General features: G+C 38.2%; 1 protein-coding gene across 1 annotated transcript in view; it reads right to left on the bottom strand.

Annotated features, from left to right (window-relative positions):
- Positions 1–422: 422 nt before the first annotated feature.
- The window catches only part of CXHXorf58 (chromosome X CXorf58 homolog), a 31,967-nt gene continuing 10,785 nt past the window's right edge, over positions 423–21,604 (bottom strand). Inside the window, exons 3-7 of the mRNA XM_064278097.1 lie at positions 19,794–19,888; positions 19,272–19,383; positions 12,848–12,979; positions 3,381–3,610; positions 423–695 (exon numbers count right to left, since the gene is read on the bottom strand). Coding sequence (XP_064134167.1) covers positions 476–695; positions 3,381–3,610; positions 12,848–12,979; positions 19,272–19,383; positions 19,794–19,888 — 789 coding nt within the window. The 3' untranslated portion in view covers positions 423–475. The remainder of the gene's footprint in view (positions 696–3,380; positions 3,611–12,847; positions 12,980–19,271; positions 19,384–19,793; positions 19,889–21,604) is intronic.

Genomic DNA, 21,604 nt, shown 5'->3' with positions numbered 1-21,604 from the left:
CTACTTTGTATTCTTATGTTTGTTCATACTTAGCCTCATCCAAAAAAAAAGTATAGCAGATTTTTTAAAATAACAAAGCATTACGTGAATACATGTCATTGTAAATATTTCTACAACTGTAGAAATATACCGAGGCAGACTTTACACAGTATAGCGTTTAAAAAATTTAGATAGAAATTACTTCCATTTTTGAGCAAAGCCCAACTGGAGACGTGCTGAATTAACAGTGTCAACATAGACAATTTTTTTTAATCTTCAAATTTTTTTTCTGCTAAATCATGCTGCTGTGGAGCTAAAATAGCTGGTATTTATCAGAATAGCTAATATTGTTTAAGCATTCTAAAATACTGTTCAGCCATTTTAAAAATGTGTTACCAAGATAAAAGTAGCTTTATACTATCCAAGGTATATGTATACCAAAGGCGGTTCATCCTTAAACTTGATTAGGAAAATTTACCTATGGAAGCAGGATTGCTCAGCAATTGTACTTACAGGCAGTTTGAATATTTTCTAAGACAAAAAATTCAATACAAGTTAAACTTACGGTCACCGGAGAATCATTTTTTTCTTTATCCATCTTATAAGCTTTTCTCATTTTTTCAACTTTAATTCTAGCTTGTTTGGATCGACGACCCAGATGTTTCACTTGACTTTGTTTTTTACAGGGCCGATACAAAGGCTTGGGTGAAGGGGGCCTAAAAAATGTATTACAAGCAGAAAAAAAATCACAAAAAGTAAAATTTCAATGTAAGGCAAGTTCCATATTTTATTAAAGCATTCTCTAGCAAATATGTAATAGACCTCATGTCATAGATTGAATTGTGGCCCCCCAAGTATCTGTCAACTTGATTAGGTCATGATTCCCAGTTTTGTATGACTGTCTACCATTTTATCATCTGATGTGATTTCCCTATGTGTTGTAAATCCTATCACTATGATGTAATAACATAGATTAGCAGCAGTTATATTGATGAGATCTACAAGATCAGACAGGGTCTTAAGCCAATCTCTTTTGAGATATAAAAGAGAGAAATGAGCAGAGAGACAGGGGGACCTCATAGCACCAAGAAAAAAGCACCAGGAGCAAAGCACATCCTTTGGATGCGGGGTCCCTGCGCCTGAGAAGCTCCTCGACCAAGGGAAGATTGATGACAAGGACCTTCCTTCAGAGCCAACAGAGAAAGCCTTCCCCTGGAGCTGACACCCTCAATTTGGACTTCTAGCCTACTAGACTGTGAGAAAATTAATTTCTCTTTGTTAAGGCCATCCACTTGTGATATTTCTGTTACAGCAACGCTAGATGACTAAAATACCTCAGTACGTGGAACAATGCACTTAAACTTTTAGGCAAAAGTTATCATTTATGCTTGAGCTACTTAGCATAATTCTTTATTTGCCACTTATGAAGGTGTAGAGATGATGGTGTTGACAACAATGACGGTGATGAAAATTATAAAACCGGATATCACTTTTAAATCAGCTTTCCTGGAAAATATTGTGTAGTAGCCATTTGAATCTTTTTTTTTTTTTTACACTACATGCTAACATAAAAAAGTATTTAAATTTCACATTGGCTGAAAAAACAAGCTGTTTTTTTAATCGGTGTTGGGAGCAAACACAGTTGGTACCATGCCCACATCCCTTGGCCTTACCGGTGCAATGCACATACGCCCAACTTCCAATTGCCAGCATCCACATCACTCAGCCTGAGAGCATTCCTTGAAAACAAAAGCCCATGTGCAGGGAAGGCCAAAAGTGCCAGAGAATGCCTGTCTTCCTTCTGAAGTAACCCTTAACCAATGACTGCTGGCTGTTGGTGTATAAACACCCCAACTCCCTTGCCCCCTACGGGTAACTCTGAGTTGCATGTTCTACACATGCTGGCATTCCTTGGAGGGATTAAGCTCCAGTTACTCACAGTGGTAACTTGCTTGATAACACACCCTGTTTTGACTGCCTTCCCTTCTCTGTTTCATTTCTCCACGCCTACCCTCTCCCCATCAGTATTTCCTGGGATCACCTCCCAAATAAACACTCAAATCCTTTTCTCAGGGTTTGCTTCAAGGAGATCCCAAACCAAGACTGCACTCAAAGAAGCCTTTATGAAAGTACTTTTTCCTCTTCAATTGATTTAAAATCTGGCTACTCATTTGGCTCTTAAGTGACTCATTCTTGAATAATCAGTAGCATGAATTCAAACAGTGGTGAGCCTGGGGTTATAGATGCTGGCAGAGAAAATTACATCACTTATTTGACCTTGGTGGTAATAGGGTCAAGTTATATATTCAGTTCTTATATGGATGAGTTAGAGAAAATCTATTTCATGATGACAGACCGTACCCTAAACCAGGCCATCTGTCTGGCAAATGTATAGCCTTGATCATAAAATAAATGAGCTAAATTATGTTACTGGGTCAGCATCACTCATCTCTGCTCTTGGAAAAAAAAAAAAGCAGCGTGGTTTTTGCCTAACAGTGGGTCATCCATGTCCTCTTCATGGACTAAAGGAGTATTTTTCATTTCAAGTATGAGTGTGTGAAAATAGACTACCAACAGATCTTCTTTAGTCTTATTACCTCTTTTCCGTAAGAAAGAAAGCTTTAATTTGAAAATCAGATGGGTTAGGTGAGACTTGGTAATGAAAAAAAAAAAAAAGAAAAGAATTGGAGGAGTCATCCTCTGTCCATGTTGTTTTGGATCATAATACAGTCTGTTTTGCTACAGTGTACATTTCTATAACGTGAATTAGCTGGCATGTCACTGGTAAAGAAGGGAATAACGTCAGTATAATTCATATGCAATTTATCCTGGCAAGGGGAGCCAGAATAGCAAGAGTAGAATTAGAACCTTCCGCAGAAAAGGAAAAAGCCCTCAGCTCCATGCTGCATTGGCAACAAGAGCCCTTTTGGCTGCGTTTACGAAGATAAAAACTGGCACCTGAACCCAGAGCTCTCTCCCCAGAGAGGCACAACTCCCCATCCCCTGCCTTGGTTGGTTCTTGATTCTACATTATACTGCCTCTCGTGTCCGCTTACAAGGCAACCACACTGGCCCAGGGCTTCACTGCCATCTGCATTGTCTCGATGCCCACCACCAGCTCTAATTAAAGAGTTGCCAGCATTTTCACTCTATTGTTGCATATTTTTTATATTTGCAGCTGCCAGCCATACTAAAGCTGCCTGTCTGGTGGTCCAAGTTATCTCCCCAGGTACCAATTGTTCTTTTTGTTAGTGCTCTACAAAGCTGCATAAGTTTTGAGCAGTCTGCCTCAACCCCATTTTTTCCATATGCCTTATTATCTTTAGTGAGCTATTTGGCAGAATGTGAACATTTTCAGGAATGTCCCTAGTACTGCAACCTTGATGTAGGATCACTTTTACCTAACTTCAGAAATAATCCGTAGCTGGTGCTCACGCATCTCTTCTGTTTTTGGTCTCTGTGATAGATATTTCATTTCTTTCTGTAGACGGCTTGAGATTATTCCAGACTGTGCATAATCAACTATATCATATATCATCATTGCCCTGGGCAAGTTTTCGAGGTTTAATCTTCTCCAATGGTTACTTCTGCCACCAAAACATGCAGGAATCTCATCCATTAGACTGGTATACTGTATGGAAAAAACAATCAAGAATGATTGGCTGTGGGTATTCGAAAATGTTTTTAGACACGTCTCCCAAGGTTTCACTCAAGTGTTACTTAATCCAAAAAGCATTCCTTGATCCTATGTCTGAACTTTCTCGGTTATCTCTCTTCTATGACTCTTATTACTGACTTATTCAATGTGTTAGTTATCTGTGTATGTTGTATTCTCCCCTTCTTTCTGCTTTGAATATCATACAGTATCATAATACCACATAATACCACACTCACCCACTATTTATTTAATGCATAAACATCTTTTTACGGCTAATATAAGTGAGATAAATTAAACTCAGTATGAGCCTGAAAATTAATGATTAAAGTTAAGTGTTCAGCATACCTGGTAGTGTTTGTCCATGACATGCTTGGGTTGACAGGAAATTTGCAGAAATATTTTTTGAAATAATGAGTTCATCCCTGGTGCTAAGTGGCGAATTTCACTACTTTCATTTGGAATATTCGGAGAAATCCCACTTTTTCTCAATTTAAAATGGCATTAAATTATGAATAAAAAAATACAAACCTATACGATCAATTCAACATTATAAATGTTCATGTAAGAGACTGGAATAGGGCAGGAGGAGCTACAATGCTAGGAAATGAAATAACAACTAGGCATTTAGGGTATACCACACATGAACGCACACACATACAGGCAGTCCTTGCTTTGCACCATTTCGGCAGGCACCAATTTCAAATACCACCATTTACTCAAATCATGGAAGGAGCCCTGGTGGTGCAACAGTTAAGTACTCGGCTTAATGGAAAGGTCAGCAGTTTGAACCCACCCAGCAGCTCCATGGGAGAAAAGACCTGGCGATATGCTCCTATAAAGATGACAGCCTAGGAAGCCCTGTGGGGCAGTTCTACTCTGTCCTATAGTGTCGTTATGACTCAGAATCAACACGATGGCACACTATAACAACAGCCAAGTAATACTGGTGCTCCAACAGCATGGTTCAAATTTCAGTTATCATGGTATATTAACTGTGAGTAAGTGCATAAAGTACAAACTTTGCTGCTAGCTCTTCAGTCCACAGATCACTATGTAAATAGCAGATGCACATCATGATTAGTGACAAATCATGTCACTTCTTTCATAGTCTCCCAGTGAATGGTCACTGAGCATCTGTTATTCAGCTCATACAGAGACAGCAAAGTGCGTAGTTGTGTTGCCTCCTCGTTTCCCAGGGTTAAACCCTCATGACATTTTACAAAAATGGATAATCAAAAGAGAGAGCCGGCTGGCAAAGAAATGAAAAGTGGTAATAATGCTGAGGTGAAATTCAAATTGAACATAAATGGAATTCTAGAAGAAACAGGTGACCGTGGAAATGTTGACACTGCCATCATTTAAAAGACTACACAGAGAAACTTGGTGAAGATGAATATATCAACATAAATGAGGAAAGTGGCTGTGATGAAAAGGCTGAGGCTGTCCCAGAGGTAGCAATACCAGCAAAAAATTTCACATTAAAGGAACTCAGAGATATTTTACAACATCTAAAGTGCAAAGGATAAAATGGTGGAAGCTGATCCAAACTTAGAAAGGAGTATGACAATTCATCAAGGCATAGAAAAGATCACTGCTTTGTATTTTAAGTTATATGACAAGAAGAAGGCAAGTGCTGTTCAATAATGTTTTTCCCTCTCATTTTTTTTTCTAGCTTAAATTTTTTATTGTGGTAAAACGCAAAACTACTTTTGATTAGTTGTGTTTTTACAGCTTTATTGAGATTTACAAACCTATATTTCACCCATTTAAAGTGTACATTTCAGTGATTTTTAGTGTATTCAAAGTTGGTAAGTTTTTAAAAAAGAAAACAGTTTAATTCTCAATGTTTCTAATGTTTTAAATAGCAGTGTACTAAATATAAGTTTTACTTTTTTTTTTCATTTTCCTACTCATTTGTAACAGAGAGTAAGAGAGTTTTTAATGTTCTGACAAAACTTTTTAAAGGTCACGGAACAATCGCATTTTTCCCATTGATTATTAGGGTGGCTTTGCACAGTTTCAGCTTGCATGGTCATTTTTATGGTCCTGCACTACCATACGAAGTGAGGACTACCTATGTATTTTATTTCCTGAGAGTGGAGTAGCAAAATGGGTACCCATCTCAGAAACGTCAGTGATCTGCTCTGCCACTTATTAGCTGTTGACCTTTGGCAACTATTTTTAAACCTTGTTAAGCCTCACTTTTCTCATCTGTAAAAAGGGTCATATGACCTACAGACTTGAAGATTAAAGAAGATAATATGCATATGAAGAGCTAAAAACAGTGTCTTATCCATATAAGGGTTCAATAAATGTCAGCTATCATCTCTCTCTTCCAATATGTCTATCTGGGAATGCTCTCTATGACACCGATCCTTGACCTTTTCACAGTCTGCAAGTATCTGACCCACGCCCTCAGAAAAGATAGTTGGCATCCAAGTCTTACTTATTTCCTGGGTCAATTTCCTACTCCCATAGGGAATTCCCTTCTTTTAGGTTAAAAAAAATAAAAATAAATCTTTTTTTTTTTTTTTTTAAGATTCTAAAAGAAAGAAAACACAACTGGGAATCTTTAAGGCACTGCATTAATTTCATGTTTCACGCTGAAGCAACTGAGTGAATAGTTATGGCCATATATTATCATTATGAGCTAGGATTTTGTGATCCCTTGTTTCTTTATAACTTGTAAAGTACGGGTAATAATATTCCATACCTCTTCGGGTTACTGTGAGAAAAAGGAGTTAATGTTACATACTCGTTTGCTATCATTATTATTCAGGCATAAAGTTTAAGTTCCCTGATTCGGCACTGCTATCCATCCAGTTATGCAAGCCAGAAACCTAGAAGCCATGCTGGACACTTTCCTTTAACTTACCTCCTAGTCTGTCACCAAGGCCCACTGCTTTTATTCTCTATCTCTTGCGTCTTCCAGCCTCACAGCTCTAGACCCAGCTACCACCATTCTCCTAGAATACTTCATAAGCCTCCAAGCTAGTAGAGGGCTCTTGTTGCTCTCTAATTCATTGCTACACTGCAGCCAGAGGGATCTTTTCATTCATTAGATTAGATCACCTCATTTCTTGAAACACTGCACTGGCTTCTTATTGCACACAGAATAGAGAAAAAATAAACACTTTACTGTGGTCAAAAGGCATGATGGATCTCTTATCACCCCTCTGACCTGACTGCATACCACATTCCTCTGTGCTCTCTCTTCTCCAGCCCCAGAGGCCTGCTTGCAGGCCCTGGCATCTCTTCCTGCCACAGAGCCTTTGCCTGTTCACCCCCAGACCTCAGCTCAGTCAGCACTGCTTCAGGGAGGCTGTGACACACATTGTTAATTGCCTGCCCAACAGCCATTCCCTACTTCTCCCTTGCTTACAGAACGTTGATTTTTTTTCCCCAGGTATATTCAGGGAAGGAGGGTATCAGCACATGAACCATGACTGTTCTAAGCCAATTTTGGGAAATGATCCCATTTCTCTTTCTCAGTGATTGGTTTACGGGGAGCATGTGATCCAGTCCTAGCCAACGGAAAGTATGTTGGGGGCTTCTGGGAAAGATTTTCTTTCTTGAGATAAAGAGAGAGAAATTCAAGGAGTTCCCTTCTTCCTGCCTTTGAATGTTGTTGTATAAGAATGTGACATTCATCTTATTGAAGACAAGAGAACTATAGAGAAGCTGCCCAGAACCCTCATGTCCCTGAGCTGCTAAATTAGCTAGCCCAAGGAACCACGTATCTGGGGACTTCTTACACAAAACAATAGATGTTCTATATTGTTTAAGCCTCTTGTAGCTGGGAATATTCTGTTCCTTGCAGTGGAAAGCATCCAAATGATAATATAATCCTTCCTCCCTTACTAGGTCGAATTCCTGTTGTAAACTCTCTTAGTACAATGTACTTATTTTTAAAATTGAGATAAAATTCACATAACATAAAGTAACCATTTTAACCATTTTAATGTGTACAATTCCGTAGTTTTTTAGTATATTCATCAATATTGTGCAACCATTACCACTATCTAATTTCAGAATATTTCAATCATCCCCAAAAAAACCCTTGTACCTGTTAGTAGTTACACCCCACTATCTACTTTCCCCTAGCCCATGGTAACCGCTAATCTACTTTCTATCTCTAGGGATGATGAATGTGCTTATTCTGGACTTTTCATATAACTGGAATCATACAATATGTATCCTTTTTTGTCTAGTTTCTTTCACTTAACAAAATATTTTCAAGGTTCATCCATGCCGCAGTACTTTCAGTACTGCACTTTTTTTTATGGGCAAATAATACTCCATTGTATGGATATACTGCATTTTGTTTATCCATTCATCAGAACCATGTATTCATTGCATTTCTGATTTTTATATTAATTTGCATGACACTTGTCTCTTAAAATAGACTCTAATCTCCATGACAGCAGAAATCATCTAATTTCTTTCCCCATTGTACTTCCAGTGTCTACCAAAATATCCCTGACAAAGTAAATAATAAAAATTTGCTTAGTGACTAAATGTGTAAAAATAATATACCACATTTATTTAAATTTGCCTTATTCCACAAGGGATTTGAAGCAACTACCAGTAATTTAAAAAAATTTTTATTGTGCTTTAAGTTTACAAATCAAATCAGTCTCTCATACAAAAATTTATATACACCTTGCTATATTTTTTTTTTCTATACTCTAGTTGCTCTCCCTCTAATGAGACAGCACACTCCTTCCCTCCACTCTCTATTTTCATGTCCATTTGGCCAGCTTCTGACCCCCTCTGCCCTCTCATCTCCTCTCCAGACAGGAGCAGCTACTAGTTTTATATAAAGGATATGATATTTTCTAAATAGGATCTTTAATAATTGAAGAATAAATATAGCACGTAGATGTCCCCATTTCCTTTATTTAGAATTTACACCAAGTAGTAGCAGAAACACTGAAAATACAATCTGAAGATCTAGGTATGTCAATCCCAATTCAGATACCTACTATGAACTTGGGCAAGTCATTTCATCTCTGTGACTTCAGTTTTCTCATATATGCACTGGGAATAATAAAACTTGTCTCCTACGGTTCTTGTGAGGATTAAATGTAATAGGTAAGTGTGAAAGTACTTTGTATGTAGTTAAGTACTACAGAAGTAGAATAGTGTTATACAGTAAATTAAAAGCACTCAAGAAAAGTATTCCTTCAGTAAGTTTCATGAAATTTTTAAAAATAATAAAAGAAGTTCTATATTTCCATCAGAACTAAAGAGAACCTTGAAAATATGGCTTGGCAAAAGTTGCTGTATGTGTGTGGGCCAATAAAAATGTCCTATAATGCTGCTGAGTGGTACATTTTTTAGAATAAGTCATGGTGCTTTTATTAACATGAGAAAACTTTAAGGAAATGTTATCCTTGACCCAAAATAGGTATGACAAAAGATGAAAATGAGAGTTTAGGCAAAGTGATACCATTTATGAGGCTGACAGGTTTAGAACTGGATCCAAGATACAGTATAAGAAGTTAACAGGTGGCGTAGTGGTTAAGTGCTACGGCTGTTAACCAAAAGATTGGCAGTTCAAATCCACCAGGTGCTCCTTGGAAACCCTTTGGGGCAGTTCTACTCTGTCTTATAGGGTCGCTATGAGTCAGAATCAACTTGATGGCAGCGGGTATGATACAGTAGGTAAGAAAAAATGCTTTGGAGCAGAATTAACTTAGTCATCATGAAACTAAACCTGTGTAACATTTCCCAATATCTAACTGTTCCCCTTGATTCTCAGTCCTGACCTCAATTTTATTTCAAGTCTTTTGCTACAGCTTTGCTCAGTTCCTGGAATTCACTTATGGCCTAATGTTATCAGCTGTGGAGACACTGCTAGTTGCTTATCTGACATTCCCCTTCTTGACAGAATATTGATTTATTTAGGGTAGCCGAACCAAACCCACTGCCGTCGAGTCGATTTTGACTCATAGTGGCCCTATAGGATAGAGTAGAATTGCGCCATAAAGCTTCCAAGGAGTACCTGGTGGATTCGAACTGGTGACCTTTTGGTTAGCAGATGTAGCTCTTAACCACTACACCACCAGGGTTTCCATTTAGGGTAGCAGTGCCCAACAAAATATTTGCTTATTCAGCCTCCTTTGCAGCTAGGGGTGGACACTTGATACAGTTCTGGCCAATGAGATGTAAATGGAAGTTCACAGGGAGGGTACTCCTCCCTAAAGAAGTAGGCAAAACTTTTTGGTCTTCTTGCCTGGAACATGAATATAAGGGACATGTACCAGAGTGAAAGCTACCCACTTTGGAGGGCCAAATGGTCAGATGGACAGAGTCCTGCATCCCTAATGACATTGCTGAATCGCTGTACCAGCCCCAACTGCCTACTTCTAGACTTCTTCATGAGTGAGACAAAATAAATCTTACTGTGTAAGCCTGTTTATTAGTTGAATTTTGTCTTGCAGATGAACACGTTCCTAACTAAGACACCAGCACCTGTGAACAACTTCTTATACTGTATTTTAGATCCAGTGCTAAACCTGTCAACCTCATGAATAGTATCACTTTGCCTAAACTCTCATTTTCATCTTTTGTCATACCTATTTTGGGTCAAGTATAACATTTCCTTAAAGTCTTCTCATGTTACATAAAAGCACTGTGACTTATTCCAAAAACTGCATCATCGAGCAGCATTATAAGATTAAAAGATTATACACCATGACCAAGTGGGATTTATCCCAGGAATGCAAGGGTGGTTCAATATATGAAAACCAATCAATGGAATACACTACATTAATAGAATGAAGGGAAAAAGAAAACCACATGATCATCTCAATTGATACAGAAAAAAGTATTTGACAAAAGCCAACAGCTTTCCATCATAAAAACACTCAATAAAGTAGGAAGAGAAAATAATTTCCTCAACATGATAAATGGCATTTATGAAAAACCCACAGCTAAGATTATAGTCAATAGTGAAAGACTTAAAGTTTTCCCCCTAAAATCACAAACAAGACAAGAATGCCTGCTTGCACTATTGCTATTCAACACTGTACTGAAGTCCTAGCCAGAGCAATTTGGTAAGAAAAAGAAATAAAAGGCACCCAAATTGGAAAGGAAGAAGTAAAATTATCTCTGTTCACAGATGACATGATCCTATCTATACAAAATTCCAAAGAATCCACCAAAAAACAAAACAAAATAAGAAACCCCACCAGGGCTAATAAATTCAACAAAATTACAGGACACAAGATCAAAACACAAAAATCAACTATATTTTTATAAACTAGCAATGAATAATCTGAAAATAAAATTAAGAAAACAATTTCATTTATTATAGCATCAAAAAGAATAAAATACTTAAGAAAAAAATTTAACCAAGGAAGTGCAAGACTTGTACACTGAAAGCTACAAAACCCTGCTGAAAGAAATTATATGGAAAGATATCCCATTATCACAAATTGAAAGAATTAACATTGTTAAGATAACAGTAGTCTACAAACTCATCTACAGATTCAATGTAATAACCATCAGAATCCCAACAGCCTTTTTTGAAGAAATGGAAAAGCAGATCCTAAAATTCATACGGAAATGCAAAGAACTCCAAATAGCCAAAACAATCTTCAAAAAGGAGAACAAAGTTGTAGGGCTCATACTTCCTGATTTCAAAACTTATTACAAAGCTACAGTAATCAAAACAGTGTGGTACTGGCACACGAATAGACATATACATTTATGGAATAAAATCAAGAATCCAGAAATAAACCCATACATTTATGTGCAATTGATTTTAGACAAGAGTGCCCAGACCATTCAATGGGGAAAGGATAGTTTCTTCAACAAATGGTGCTGGGACAACTGGATGTCCATGTGCAAAAGAATGAAGTTGGATCCTTATCTCACACCATATACAAAATTTAACTCAAAATGGATCAAAGACCTAAAATCTAAGAGCCAAAACTATAAAACTCTCAGAAGAAAACAGGAATAAATCTTCATTGCCTTGGATTTGGCAATGGTTTCTTAGATATGGCACCTAAAGCACAAGCAACACAAGAAAAAATTGATAAATTGGACTTGATAAAAATTAAATATTTTTGTGTATCAAAGGATACTATCAAGAAAGTGAAAAGACAGCCATAGAATGAGGAGAAGTATTTGCAAATCATATATCTCATAAAGGTCTAGTATCCGGAACATATGAAGAACTCTTAAAAAAAATCCTCTGCCATCGAGTAGATTCTGACTCATAGCCAACCCCACAGGATTTCCAAGGCTGTGAATCTCTATGGAAGCAGACTGCCACATCTTTCTTCCGCAGAGCTGCTGGTGGTTTCAAACTGCTGAACTTTTGGTTAGCAGTCGAGTGCTTTAACCACTGCACCACCAGGGCTCTTTAAAGAACTCTTTTGACGACTCAAAAAAGACAAACAACCCAATTAAAAAATGGGTAAAGACAGGCAATCACAAGTATTGGTGAGGATGTGGAGATACCGGAATCTTCATACATTATGGGTAGGAATGTAAAATGGTACAGTCACTGTGGAAAACCATTTGGCAGTTCTTCAAAATGTTAAAACATAGAGTTACCATGTGATCCAGCAGCTTCGCTTCTAGGCACATACTCAAAACAACTAAAAACAGTTGCTTAAACAAAAACTTGTACATGAATGTTCATAGCAGCACTATTCACAATAGCCAAAAAGTGGAAACAAACCAATATACCACGTCAACAGATGTCCATCAGTGGATGAATGGATAAAGAAAAGGTGGTATATTATTCAGCGATAAAAAGAAATGAAGTACTAACACATGCTACAACATGGATGAACCTTGAAAACATTTTGCTAAGCGAAAAAAGCCAGACACAAAAAGTCTACATACTGTATGATTCCATTTAGATGAAATACCCAGAATAGGCAAATCCACAGAAACAGAAAGTAGATTAGTGGTTGACAGGGCTGGGGTGAGGGGAGAATGGGGAATATGGCTGCTTAATGTGTACAAGGTTTCCTTTTGGGGTGATGAAAAGGTTCTGGAACTAGATGGTGGTGATGGGTGCACAATACTGTGAATGTACTTAAAGTGAATTGTACACTTTAAAATGATTAAAATGGTACATTTTACGTTGTATTTTACCACAATAAAAAAAAATGATTCTTTGTTCTTGGAGGATAGTCAGGAAGGCTTTTTGTTTGTTTGTTCGTTTTCAACATCTAAATTCCTTACTTGCACGTAATCTCTCATTGTGACAACGTCTATTACATCAGCTACTCTGAACTTCTGGAAAAGATATTCATCTTCCAAAACTTGGCCAATAAATTTCTTTTTCCCCATTATTTTGCAAGCATCAACCACTGCCTATAAAGAAAATAGAAAACAGACTTTAGAAATAGTAGTATAATAGCAATAATTATCAGCACACACTTTACATGATTTTTCTGACAAGTACATCAAATATTGTTCCTTTTTTTCTAGCAGCTTGCTATTGAATAATATTACAAAGAGAAGATTTTATGGAGATTTTTAAACCACTTAAAATTCTTTTCTATAGCTATATCTACATGGTTTAAAAATGCTGCAGACAAATAGACGAGTCTACAATCCTTAGGAAACCACAGTTTTAAAAATAAAATCTGAGTTTTTCCCCCCCGTCAAAAAACATTCTTTTCCTTTAATAAATAAGACAAGCCTATAACGTCATTTGTGTCGTCAATGCAGAGAAAACTTATCTGGTGATTAAATGGGTTGCCCTGGGAACTGCAAGGAAAGGTGTTACTGGGACTGTTTTTTGTGTTAGTTAATACATTGCCCCCAAGTGAAAACAGATGTGAAGTCTCCAGTAGGTTTCAGATTGCTTAGGCCTCCCTCTCCCTCAGACTTCATTCCCGGTAGCCAAAGAGTATCAAGCAGAGTTTTTTTTTTCCTTCTTCTGCCAAATGTCAACATTTTGTGCTCAAGGAAAGCACCTGATAGGGCAGAGATAGAAGAATCACAGAAAATATGAAGGCTTAACTCCCGTCTGGCTCTCTATTTGCACCACACCCTTCCACAGATGCCAATCCTGTGCTAAAAGCTATACACAGACTGTGAGTAGAGACTTTACTCCCCACCCTCTTTCCCAGCCCCTGTAAGTATGTGTTGACTCTTCTAACACATATTTAGATTATGTATCTGTGCTTTTGGCTTATGTGGAGGGAGCCTGGCAAAGATGAAAATTCAAGTATCTTTTTGATTCTAGATGTTTCTTTTTCCTCCATAGCTCACACTGTGATATTTATGAAATTATGGGAACTCTGTGTTATAATGTGGACATAAGGCCACAGAAAAGTGCTTGAGACAGGACTGGAACTCAGAATCTCTGTTCTGAACACACAATACAATGGTATGCCTTAATGTATTTTCTATTCCAATTGTCACTTCCGTTATCCAGAATATTCCTTTTGAGGTTTTTTTTTTTTTTTTTTTTTTTTAATTTCAACGCTTAGGAGATCACAGACACATATGGAAACTGAAAAAGAAAATATTCAAATGGCTGTAGTTTTATTTCTAATACACTAAACTGAAAGGACAGAAACAGCTTACTAAAAATGTGGCATGGGGCCTTCCTTAGGCAGATTAATTTTTGCTTTCTGTTTCATTAGTTTCTTTATACATCATGCATCTAAAGAAAAGGCAATATGGTATGTATCTCCATTATGCTTTCTTGCAATTGATTTCCTGTGGGTTCTAATTAACTACCCCCACAGTGACACCAAAGGTAAAAAATAATTGTACACTGAACAGGTATGAAAACTATGTAATTCCTGCTTTGGAAATTTCTTTAGGTATAACTGTATTTTACTTTAGCTCATATTACTTAGAAAAGGTATTTATTATCAGTTTCTCCCTATTCTACTCCACTCAGCCGCCACCCATAATCGTTCTCAGCACCACTGCCTTGTTTGCAAAATGCTTCAGCTGTACGGCTCAGCTGTGTTTAACCCATCCCAGCCCCTCATCCAAAAAAAACCATGCCTAACAGAATAGGGCAATCTCTCTGCCCATTGTGAGAGGGGTTTGAAAAAGCTTGCCCTCCAATGGCCAAGATGTACGTATCTCCTTTCTAAGACATCAGCCGTGTATAGCCAGATTCAGGAAAGTCCTTCTCAATAGATAGGAAGGGATGAGAACGAAGAGCCCAGCCCTAGGAGAAAGGGAAGGGCAAACACTAGGCAAGGATTCTAGGATACCAGCCAGTCAGAGTAGTAGCCAAGAGGCAGGTTCTGTTCTTAGTGAGGGACTCAAAGGGTCAAGAAGGGGCATCTCTAAATCTGACTCCTCCCCTGAAACCCAGAATCACTATGGCCCGGAAGTACTCATAGCCCTATGCTATTTGCTGGCCTAGATCCACACTTGGGCTTGAAAAGTTATTCTAATATCTTGAAGCACTTTTCCTTTCCCTGCTGGAAATTCTCACTTTATGAAGGTAGTAATAACTGGTATCCCAGTAATGGAACTGTTTCTGGGCTTGGAACAGTTCCATTATATACAGGCGTAGAATAAAACACCGTAACTGCTGGTGTTGTTTCAAACCTCTGAATGTGCACACAGTGGAAACACAAATGAGTGTTCAAGTCTGTTATGCGCTGACAAGCCTCTCCAAGTTCCAGCTTCCTCGCGGGTAAGATGTGACTCTATGTGTATATGTGTATGTGTACGTACATATATATACCGTTGTTGTCGTTAGGTGCTGTTGAGTCAGTTCCGACTCATAGTGACCGTATGTACAACAGAACGATACACTGCCCAGTCCTGCGCCATCTCACAATCATTGTTATGCTTGAGGCCATTGTTGCAGCCACTGTGTCAATCCATCTCATTGAAGGTCTTCCTCTTTTTTGTCAGCCCTCTACTTTGCCAAGCATGATGTCCTTCTTCAGGGCCTGGTCCCTCCTGATAGCATGTCCAAAGTACGTGAGACAAAGTCTCACCATCCTCACTTCTAAGGAGGATTCTGGCCGTACTTCTTCCAAGACAGATTTGTTTGCTCTTTTGGCAGCCCATGGTATATTCAATATTCTTCGCCAACACCATAATTCAAAGCCGTCAACTCTTCTTCAGTCTTCCTTATTCATTGTCCAGCTTTCACCTGCATATGATGCGATTGAAAATACCATGGCTTGGGTCAGGTGCACCTTAGTCTTCAGGGTGACATCTTTGCTCTTCAACACTTTGAAGAGGTCCTTTGCAGCAGATTTACCCAATGCAATGTGTCTTTTGATTTCTTGATTGCTGCTTCCATGGCTGTTGATTGTGGATCCAAGTAAAATGAAATCCTTGACAACTTCAATCTTTTCTCCGTTTATCATCATGTTGCTCATCGGTCCAGCTGTGAGGGTTTCTGTTTTCTTTATGTTGAGGTGCAATCCATACTGAAGGCTGTGGTCTTTGATCTTCATTAGTAAGTGCTTCAAGTCCTCTTCACTTTCAGCAAGCAAGGTTGTGTCATCTGCATAACACAGATGGTTAATGAGTCTTCCTCCAATCCTGATGACATGTTCTTCTTCATATAGTCCAGATCCTCGGATTATCTGCTCAGCATACAGATTGAATAGATATGGTGAAAGGATACAACCCTGATGCACACCTTTCCTGACTTTAAGCTATGCAGTATCCCCCTGTTCTGTATGAACAACTGCTTGTTACTCTATATACAGGTTCCTCATGAGCACCGTTAAGTATTCTGGAATTCCCATTCTTTGCAATGTTATCCATAATTTGTTATGATCTGCACAGTCGAATGCCTTTGCATAGTCAGTAAAACACAGGTAAACATCTTTCTGGTATTCTCTGCTTTCAGCCAGGACTCATCTGACATCAGCAATGATATCCCTGGTTCCACATCCTCTTCTGAGTCTAGCCTGAATTTATGCCAGTTCCCTGTCGATATACTGCTGCAGCCATTTTTGAATGATCTTCAGCAAAACTTCACATGCGTGTAATACTGATATTGTTCAATAATTTCCACATTCGGGTGGATCACCTTTCTTGGAAACAGGCACAAATATGGATCTCTAGCAGTTGGTTGAGCAGGTAGCCGTCTTCCAAATTTCTTGGCATAGACGAGGGAGCACTTCCAGCACTGCACCCGTTTGCTGAAACGTCTCATTCGGTGTTCTGTCAGTTCCTACCACCAACAGATATGGAGCTTCTTTGGGGCTGATGAAAATGTTGTGGAATGAGACACTGGTGACTGATGTATAACTTTGTGAATGTACCAAAAAACATTGAATTGCATACTTTAAAAGGCTGTTGTTTATGGTATATGAATTATATCTCAATAAAACTATTCTAAAAATGTGAAGAAAATACATTTTAGGATCAAGGAAAGATGGTATATATTAATTTAAAGCCTGCCTTATTCCAAAGAGAACTTGAGCATCTTGTCATATGGATTATTGTTAAAATCGCTTTTATTATTTGTACGTTTGGTCTATTTGTGGTTAGGTTTGGGCTGGGCTCCATTAGAATTAATTCTTAGCAGCAGGAGAACCATAGTAACCCACTCAAACTTCACGGTACACGAAATGCTCTCTTTTCCCAGGTTGATTTCACTGACTAGGGGCCTAAAAAAACTGCTGCTGAAATCTTGACTTCATCTTTCAGGTTTTTAAAAAGACTTTATTGAGGTATAACTGACATACAATAAATTGTACATATTTAAAGTGCACAATTTACTGGATTTTGACATAAGTATACACTCATGAAACAATACACTCATGAAACAATCACCACAATAAAGATAATGAGCTAAAGGGAAAAAGGAACTCTGAACAGTTCTCTTCAAGTGGGATATGTTCTGATCATTTGAAAACCATTAATAATGTTTAGTGAAAAACTCAAGCTGAATAGTTTGATCCCATTTTTATCATAAGAAAAAAAATCTATTTGTGTGTATATTTTCCTGGGAAAAATTAAGGTTACATAGTAGAATTAACAGTGATTACCCCAAGAAAGTCAAAGTTGCAGCACAGAAGAAGAGCCTACTTTCTTTTTAGATCTCTGGGCTATTCCCATTTTTTTTTTCCAACAGTTACTTTGTAACCTAAACAAAAGTTTAAGGTTTTTTTTTTTAAACAGAATTTTAATGTGTTTTAATATACACACAGTGATTTCAGTCACTGCCTCTAAGGTCCTTCATTTGTTCAAGCCCGGGAACAGCATGCGCTGGCAGGAGCAGACCCAGGAGAGTTTCTGTTCTTGGAAAAGCCCTATTATATAACCTCAAAAAAGAAATAATTGATGACATTTTATGGGACAACTATACGTTTATTCTATAGATAAATGTGGCATAAATTTATCCCTCAAATGTAGGGTAAACATATACTTTCACATTTGACATCACCCATTATGTAAATTATGGAAACTCTGGTGGCATAGTGGTTAAGTGGTATGGCTAACCAAAAGGTCGGCAGTTCGAATTCACCACGCACTCCTCGGAAACTCTATGGCGCAGTTCTACTCTGTCCTATAGGGTCACTATGAGTCGGAATTGACTTGACAGCAGTGGATTTTTTTTTTAAATATATAAATTAAGGGGCCCTTGGTGGCACAGTGGTTAAACGTTTTGGCTGCTAACCAAAAGGTTGGCAGTTTGAATCTATCAGCTGCTCCTTGGAAACCCTATGTGGTAGTTCTATTCTGTCCTATAGGGTTGCTATGATTCGGAATCGACTCAATGGCAACACATTTGGTTTTCGGTTTGCATAAGTTAACAAATATTAAAGTTTCCGAAATACCACATTCCATAATGAAAACCGATAGCCGATCTGATACATTTCTGAAAATGAGTTAAAATTTCTCTGATCTTGCCTATGAACACAGAGAAATGCAGTCCCTTTTCCTTTTCTAATATTCTTCAGAGTCAATGCTACACATGCTGAATCTGATCAGAAACGGCCAGACTGGTATTTGCTATTAAGAAAAGGAACCTTGCTGTTAAAAGTGTGGTCCATGGACCAGCAGCATCGGCAGCACCCAGAAGCTTATTAGAAATGCAGAATCTCAGGCCCCATCGCTGACCTACCAAATCAGAAACTGCATGTTAACAAGATCCCATGTGATTCCTATGCTATAGACACAATTCTGGTGAATTATGAAACTTAAAAGTATGATGCGAACTCATGGAAAAAAGAATATACACCTATTTATAAGTTTAAGATAAATATTTTAAACGTTAATTTTCAGTAGCATAGTCCAGCATTTTTCTAAATATGCTACCAGAATCAAAGAAATAATGACAAAATTCCATTCAAACAAATAAAATAGCATCAAATGTTCCACCTAACTTAAAAACCCTGTCTCCCCCACCCCCACCAAAACAAAACAAAACCCTGGCCCATAGGCCACTTTAGTACATTACTAACAAACCAAAATTTTAATACAAAGAAAACTGATGGATATTTTCTAGGATCTTATGTAAGTAATTCTAAATATTTTTTAGCTATTAAATGGAGACACTTTGAAACACAGCGTTTGTTTAAACATACCACCTGGCTGGCTGGCTGTTTAATGGTGAAATAACGTAGTCTGTATACTTTGGACGCAATTTAGATGCTACATAGATGTTAAGGAGCTAAATTAACATAAAATGTATATCATAAGACGTCACCTCACTTGATGGCTTCATTATGGTTTTTCCGTTAATATACTTGTAACCATGACCTTCGGTATGGAGAAAAATTTTAAACACGATGAAAGGTGGAAAATTCTCACCACTAAATCTGAAATAAAGACCAAAAATTAGTCATTTGGTATCAGATTTTAGGTTCAATTACTTCTCCTTGTATTTAAGAACTTGTACAGTTTATGGAATACAGGGTAAAAGCAAGACTATATTTTCAGATCTATGCCAAAGCATATAAAGAACTGGTAGTGAAATGAATTACCAAAGATGAAGGGCCCACACTTTTGTGTGCTCACAACCATTTTAATACATGTGTCCAGTCTGACACATAATGAGCTACTCCCTCCCAAGGCAGCTTTTGGCAAAAGTCATACCTCAGTTTACTCACATAACAAAGGCAAATAACAGAACATTTACTTTGTAATTATACCCTGAGAAATTATGAGGATTAAATAAATTTCTTTAAAATTTCTTCATATTAGTATTTCTTGAAATAAATCGACATACCTGAATCTGACCTTACACTTCATGCAAGGATCTTTAATCAGCTGAGCCTCTAAGGGGTTCACTTTCTTTAGTATGTCATACGTCACATGATGTTCCTGAAATAGATGACGGTGTAGTTAACAGAAAGGGGTACCCTGCCCAGATACAATTTACTGATTATAAAAAGGCAGCCTGGTAAAGAGAACAGTACACTACACTTAGAATCCTGAAGAGCTGGGTTCGAGTCTTGGCTCTACCACTGATTATCCATGTAGCCTTGAGTCATTTACTTGATCTTTTTGGTCCCCTAAGTTTGGGTATGTGTCCCTCCTTGAGATCCCAAGCACTGCTCTTTCCCTATGACAACAGTCTTCACAATGTATTGTAATTACCTGTAAACATGTCTGTATCTCCTACTAGATGGCAACCTTCACGAATGTAGGGACAGTGCTTTCTTGTTTACCATGTATTCCTAGAATCTAGTACAGTACCTGGGACACAGCAGGTGCTTAACATGTATATGACATCAAATGAATCACTATAAAATGAGGATGATAAAAGTAATAAGTTACTTGGAGAGTGGCATCTGGGGTCTTAAACGCTACCAAGCGGCCATCTAAGATGCATCACTTGGTCTCAACCTGCCTGGAGCAAAGGAGAATGAAGAACACCAAGGACACAAGGTAATTATGAGCCCGAGACAGAAAGGGCCACATAAACCAGAGACTACATCAGCCTGAAACCAGAAGAACTAGATGGTGCCCGGCTACAACCGATGACTGCCCTGACAGGGAACTGAAGATCCCTGAGGGAGCAGGAGAGCAGTGGGATGCAGACCCCAAATTCTCATAAAAAGACCAGACTTAATGGTCTGACTGAGACTAGAAGGACCCCGGTGGTCATGGCCCCCAGACCTTCTGTTGGCCCAGGACAGGAACCATTCCCGAAGCCAACTCTTCAGACAGGGATTGGACTGGACAATGGGTTGGAGAGGGATGCTGGTGAGGAGTGAGCTTCTTGGATCAGGTGGGCACTTGAGACTATGTTGGCATCTCCTGCCTGGAGAGCAGTTGAGAGGGTAGAGGGGGTTAGAAGCTGGTGGAATGGACATGAAAAGAGAGAGTGGAGGGAGGGAGCGGGCTGTCTCATTAGGGGGAGAGCAACTGGGAGTATGTAGCATGGTGAACTTAAGTTTTTGTGTGAGAGACTGACTTGATTTGTAAACTTTCACTTAAAGCACAATAAAAATTAAAAAAAAGTAATAAGTTACTAGCTTTAAAGTACCTTTTATGTGCCAGATCCTATGTTACCCACTGAGTCACTGCCGTTGAGTCGATTCTGACTTATAGTGATCTCACAGGGTTTCCAAGGCTATAAATCTCTACATAAGCAGACTGCCGCATCCTCCCGCAGAGCTGTTGGTGGTTTCGAACCACCGACCTTTCGATTAGCAATCCAGCGCTTTAACCACTGCGTCACCAGGGCTCCTTAGATCCTATGTTAGGTGCCTTATTAATACAACCTCATTTAATCTTACAACTCAGCAATATTAGAATATTATCATTTCCGTTTTACAAATGAGAATGCTGAGGCTCAGGAAGTTTTAGTAACTTATCCAAGAGGCACACAGGTAGTGAGTGGGGGAGTGACGATTCAAACTTAGAATTGTTTGACTCAAAATCCCCCACATGACCCCATCTGACCTTTATGCTTATACAATCACATAAAAATACACACTAAAAAGCTTTTAAAATGACAAGGCATTATTAATGTAAGGTAGTAACATGAAGCATTAGTATAACAGATGAAGAAAAAGTATTAATTTCTTTGTT

The sequence above is a fragment of the Loxodonta africana genome, chromosome X (assembly GCF_030014295.1).
Source record: "Loxodonta africana isolate mLoxAfr1 chromosome X, mLoxAfr1.hap2, whole genome shotgun sequence".
In the NCBI taxonomy this organism is placed as follows: domain Eukaryota; kingdom Metazoa; phylum Chordata; class Mammalia; order Proboscidea; family Elephantidae; genus Loxodonta; species Loxodonta africana.
The sequence above is the reverse complement of the archived record's forward strand: the minus strand, read 5'-3'. Positions and strand labels throughout refer to the sequence as shown.